The sequence below is a fragment of the Nannospalax galili genome, unplaced genomic scaffold, assembly GCF_000622305.1.
Source record: "Nannospalax galili isolate Female #2095 unplaced genomic scaffold, S.galili_v1.0 scaffold347, whole genome shotgun sequence".
Taxonomy (NCBI): domain Eukaryota; kingdom Metazoa; phylum Chordata; class Mammalia; order Rodentia; family Spalacidae; genus Nannospalax; species Nannospalax galili.
Window position 1 is genome coordinate 563,089 of NW_008355793.1, and position 5,249 is coordinate 568,337.

Below are 5,249 nucleotides of genomic sequence, written 5' to 3' on the forward strand. Positions count from 1 at the left end.
CTTGTCAGAAATGTGAGGAAACATGAACATACTATTTGTGCTTGTCTTGGGAAAGGTCCTAGGAGGAAATATAGGGAAATAAACAATGTGCAGTTCACAGTTGGAAAGCACAAGGAAGTACTTCCTACCCTGCATTCAAGTCAGTCAAACTTGGAGTCCAACATAAAATCAACAACAACAACAAAATACTATCAAGTGATGGAAAGTTCTTTATGTATAATGTTGGCTTTGCTCCAGGTTCTAATTGTTTAATAAACATTGATCAAGGTTTTGCTAAGCATGGATTGTGTACACATAAACCCCAATATTCAAACACTTTATAAATAATGCAGATTATTATCTATAGTATTATTGAATTTCAGCAAAAGGAGAATTTTCACTAAGAGGAAGAAATTCTGCCTCAAGCAAGATAGTATAACTGTGACAGGTTCCAGGCTCCTGGCCTGTTCTGCAGATCTCAGACTTCCTAGTCAGGCAGTGTGTTTGTTAAACTCTCTCTTCACTCTAGTATATCTCCCTGTCTCTTTTCCAAACTGTCTTGTCCCATTATATCTGTCACCTTTTACTTTCATTCACTTTTCCCTCCATCCCTCCTCCTACAGTTGTTCTTGTATGTAATGAGCACATTCATAGAACAAAAAATAATATATACAGATATAAATATATAATAATTGCATTTAAAAACACAAATGTTTATGGATTCCATAACTAAAATTCTCTAGCCATTCCTGATGGATGCTACAAATTCATTTATTCTAGGAATGTGCCTATAAAATAAATTTAATATTCATTAAGATACTAAATTTTGTGAGATGGATATTATTACAGAAACTGGTTAACCATGATTAGCATTATGACATATAATTAGATGGACTTCCCTATGTATCTTAGGATCTGTATACAATAACTACTACCATGGTAAAAGTATGTATAGAGAAAAGAAATTAAAACTTGATTTTTCACTCTTGTAGGTCATTTTTAGATAATAGAAGTAAGTAAAATCAAGGGAAAAATTAGTCATTTATTATTTTATTCTTGTTCTCTTTCATAACTTACCATTTTCAGATGAACTTGCAACTTCAGACTATACCTAATTCCACCATGGTGAATGAGTTTCTCCTTGAATTTTTTGCTGAGACATGGGACCTCAGGCTCCTGATAACCATGCTGCTCCTGCTGATGTACCTGGGCAGCCTGCTGGGGAACCTAACCATCATCATGGTTAGCACCATTGACCAAAACCTCCAAACACCCATGTACTTCTTCCTCAGGAATCTGTCCATCTTAGACATGTGCTACATTTCTGTCACAGTCCCAAAAGCCTGTGTCAACTCTCTCACTGGCAATAGGGGCATTTCTGTGACTGGGTGTGCTGCACAGGTCTTCTTAGTCATATTTTGTGCATGTGTAGAGTTTCTCTTTCTCACCGTGATGGCCCAAGACCGCTATGTGGCCATCTGCCAGCCCCTCCTCTACCCTGTCATCATGAACCACCAATTTTGTGTTCAGATGACTTTGGCTTCCCTACTCCTTGGTCTTGTCATAGCAGGTTCACACACTGTGAAGACATTCCAGTTGTCCTTCTGTCGCTCTAACCTGGTCCCTCAATTCTTCTGTGATGTCCCACCTCTGTTGAAGCTCTCTTGTTCAGACACTTTTAACAACAAACTCTTCATTCTTCTAACTGCCATCATCATTGATGGTGGTAGCTTTATCTTCATTTCCGTATCATATATTCACATATTTTCAACTGTGTTGAAGTTTCCTCTCAAAGAAGAGAGAAGAAAGGCCTTTTCCACCTGTGTCCCTCACATTATTGTGGTATCTCTGTTCATTATCTCTGGTGTCTTTGTGTATCTAAGACCTCAAGTTACCTCAGAAGTGGTTCAGGACATGATTCTGTCTGTACTTTATACCATTGTTCCACCACTCTTAAATCCTGTCATCTACAGTCTAAGAAACAAACAGATAAAAGAAGCTGTGAGGAAAATAATGTTGAGAATTATTTAGCTGCAAAAAAAATAAATGTCACTGTAGATTACTCTTAGAATGTCACCCAAAGTCAAACTGTTAAGATGTACTCTTTTTCTTAGATTTGTATGTTATGCACATAAACTACCAAATTGTTAGACTCTCTGAAATATTTATTATAACAATTATTTATTGCCATTTCCACTACTATCAAGGAACTAAATAATTAGTTTATAATGTATTATTTTGAACATCTCCATGTAGTACAATGTGATTATTTGATATACTCACATTTTCTGATACTCATGAGATGATTAAAACCTGGGAAAGGAAACTTGAACAGCAGAATACATGTGATATATAGAAAGGAATCCAAATGGCAGACTTATGACATAATAGACTGTGGCTCATCTGTAGATATGCTTCTAACAGAAAACTGTATACTATCAAAGAGTTCAGAGATTACCTACTCATAAAAACTCAATTAGAGCCAACACAATTGATCCAGAAGGTATATAGAAAGAATGGTTTAATAGTATATTCTATGGATATCATATACATAATTCATAACTCAGAATAAATTAACATTAATATAGCCTTGTAACAAATGTCTTTGCCTAAATGGTTTGGAAGGTGGGTACAGGATGCCATAGTGTTCTGTCTGTTTTTATGGTTTGACAGAACCTGTGAAGGAACAGAAATAACTACAGTTGAACCACATTTTGTGCTCCATACACAGCAGATTCCAAAGTAAGCAGTCTGGCAAATACTGTGTCTAATTCTTCAGCAAGAAGAATTTTTTAAGTTTTTACTTGCTTTTCTTAAAATCTCTTCATCAAGAAAGAACTACTTTACTATGCTTTCCTTTCTTTCTTTATTTTATTTTCTTGGCTTTTGATATTTTTTTCACCTTTTTTATGTTGTCTTCAAGAAACTCATCTCACCTTCAAGGAGAGATACTGTCTTACAGTGAAAGGATGGGAAAAATATCCCAAGAAAATGGCATAGGAAGCAAGCAGGTGTTGCAGTTTTAATTGCTGACAAAAAGGTGAGTTTTGTTTCTTGATCCATTGAACCTGCCTGTGTCATTTGACAGGGGTGTTGAGGCCATTGCTATTTAGTGTTATTTTTGGAAGGTGTGTATTGTATACTGACATTTTAATTTCTTTTTGTTGTGGCCCTATTTTGGGTTTGCAAATTCATGAGTGCCAGAGTAATTCCATATCATTAAGACATTTCTATCTCCTCTCCCCCAATGTTCCCTAAATTTTGGAGGGGTGATATTGATGTACCATTTTATGCTGAAAACACAAGTCACTTGTTCTCATCACCTTAATTAGCCATTATTCTTTGAATTGACTACAAATGATTGAAAAAGAAACTTCTTAGATGGTGGCACATAACTCTACTAGTCTTAAAGCACGACCAAGGGGATTCCTAAGTCCTTGGTATCCTTCCTAGCCTCAGAATGTGGCATTAGGCATAAAATAATTGATTTATTTTGTTGCTAGTAATTCTATATTGTGCTTCCCTCTCAATACTGTTCATGAGACTGAGTTCAGTTTCATAAAATAAACATTAATAAGATGGACCCCAATCCAATAACCATGGGTATTTTAATGGCCAATTCCTCTGCTATTTTACATTGCCTGGGGAGATGTGAACAAACCTTGCTTAATCAGATAGGGCACCACTGACAGACAAAAGAAAATAAATCAATTCAAGCAGAACATGGTAAACCAATAGATTGATTGGGCCAACTATAAGAGCAACGGAGATGGTTACTTACAGGAGTGTTGATGAATCAAAACAGCTACATAACCAAGCAGTCCCACCACAGAATGGGTAACAAACTCATGAAAATGTATTATGGAGTGCCACAATTGTTTTTCTTTCCATCTTCTATATAGTGAGGCACCTTTTTCAAGCTCATGTGAAACTAGGGGGCAGAAAGAATGAACGGAAGCCCAGGTTGGGAGCTCATGTTTTTGTGCTATCTTCTACTAGAAAATGTAAAAGCCAAATTACCATTACCCTAAAGCAATAAATCATTGTACTAACCTGTTTATTCTGTTGCTATGACTATACTGCCAAGCATTCTGTGGGTCACCACAGTAAGTTCTAGCCCCATAATGGATGACACACACTGAAGAAATTACTTGACCTAAAGACACCATAAAGATCTACTTCATCCATAGCTGGAACTGGTAAAAGAAAGGAGCCAGCAGCTCCTCACAAGCCCATGTGACCCCTAAGGAACAGATCTTCAAATGACCTTAAGAGTAAAAGAAATTGGTTTATTTAGGCAAACTCTATGGTCATAAACACCCAAAAGGAAAGTATAATGAAAGATTCAAGTGATCAGTGTATTTCTTTAAGAGTTCAAGGAATTACACTTCCCAGATAACATGTTATTTAGACAATTATTTCTCATTGATGGTGTTGTTTCTAACAAGAAAGTGCTTCTCAGATGTAAAATTTCAAATCTTGGTCTGCAAACTGTAGTGTCACCTATAACTAAGGGGGACAAGCCACTCTTCTTCTAAAATGATGGACAAATTTCTTATCTCCCTCTACCTAGAAGCTTTTTGAGGGAACTGACACTGATTCTAGCCACTCTAACAGCTATCAAAGTGCCTGAAAACGAATCCTGAGTTTATTACTCTGGAGTCTAGCCTTGGCAGACAAAAGAAAAAGGAGGAGGAACCCCCAAAAGGGATCATTTTGAAAGCTCTCATCAAGAAATTCCAATTACACTTTTGAAATTTTCCCTGTTCTGATGTTTTTATTGTTTCTTTTCTAAAACTTGTAATGCTAACTATTCTTGCCTTTACTTCTTCATCATGTCTCCTAGGCACCAGTCCAGCACTTTCTTTACCCCCTACAGTAAATAGTTATGCAATTTGGCAGTCTTTTAGAAAGACCCCCTTAAAGGGGCATCCCAATTGCCTCACCCTGACTCCCTTTCCAGCATGGAGGAAGCCAGAGTGATCTGCATCCCGATTCCTATCAGCAAGTTGGATAACTCTTCACAGGATGGCGTGATAAGAATAGAAGTTTGGCTAGGCAGTTATGGTAAAAAGATCCCAAAGAAATGGAGCCAGTTTCTTGGATAAAAGTTAAAATGTCCTTGGTTGTCTTAGCAACGCATTCTGTTCCAAAGGCCAAATTTTGAAAGTGTTTGGGAGATTTTATCTAATCCTTAGAAGATATTAGAGTTACCTCTACAGAGGACGGATGTTAGAGTAGCAAAAAGCCCCATTAGCTTAACTGGCCAA

The 5,249-nt window shown here is 36.8% G+C and overlaps 1 protein-coding gene across 1 annotated transcript; it reads left to right on the forward strand.

The window, feature by feature from the left end:
* The first annotated feature begins 1,065 nt into the window (after positions 1–1,065).
* Positions 1,066–2,010, forward strand: LOC103750535 (olfactory receptor 14C36-like). The gene has a single exon (XM_008853630.2). It carries the CDS (start codon positions 1,066–1,068, stop codon positions 2,008–2,010), a length of 945 nt encoding a protein of 314 aa, XP_008851852.2.
* The last annotated feature ends 3,239 nt before the right edge of the window (positions 2,011–5,249 follow it).

Coding starts and splice junctions, on each gene's coding strand:
- LOC103750535 (XM_008853630.2), top strand. CDS start 1,066: ATGAACTTGCAACTTCAGACTATACCTAATTCCACCATGGTGAATGAG.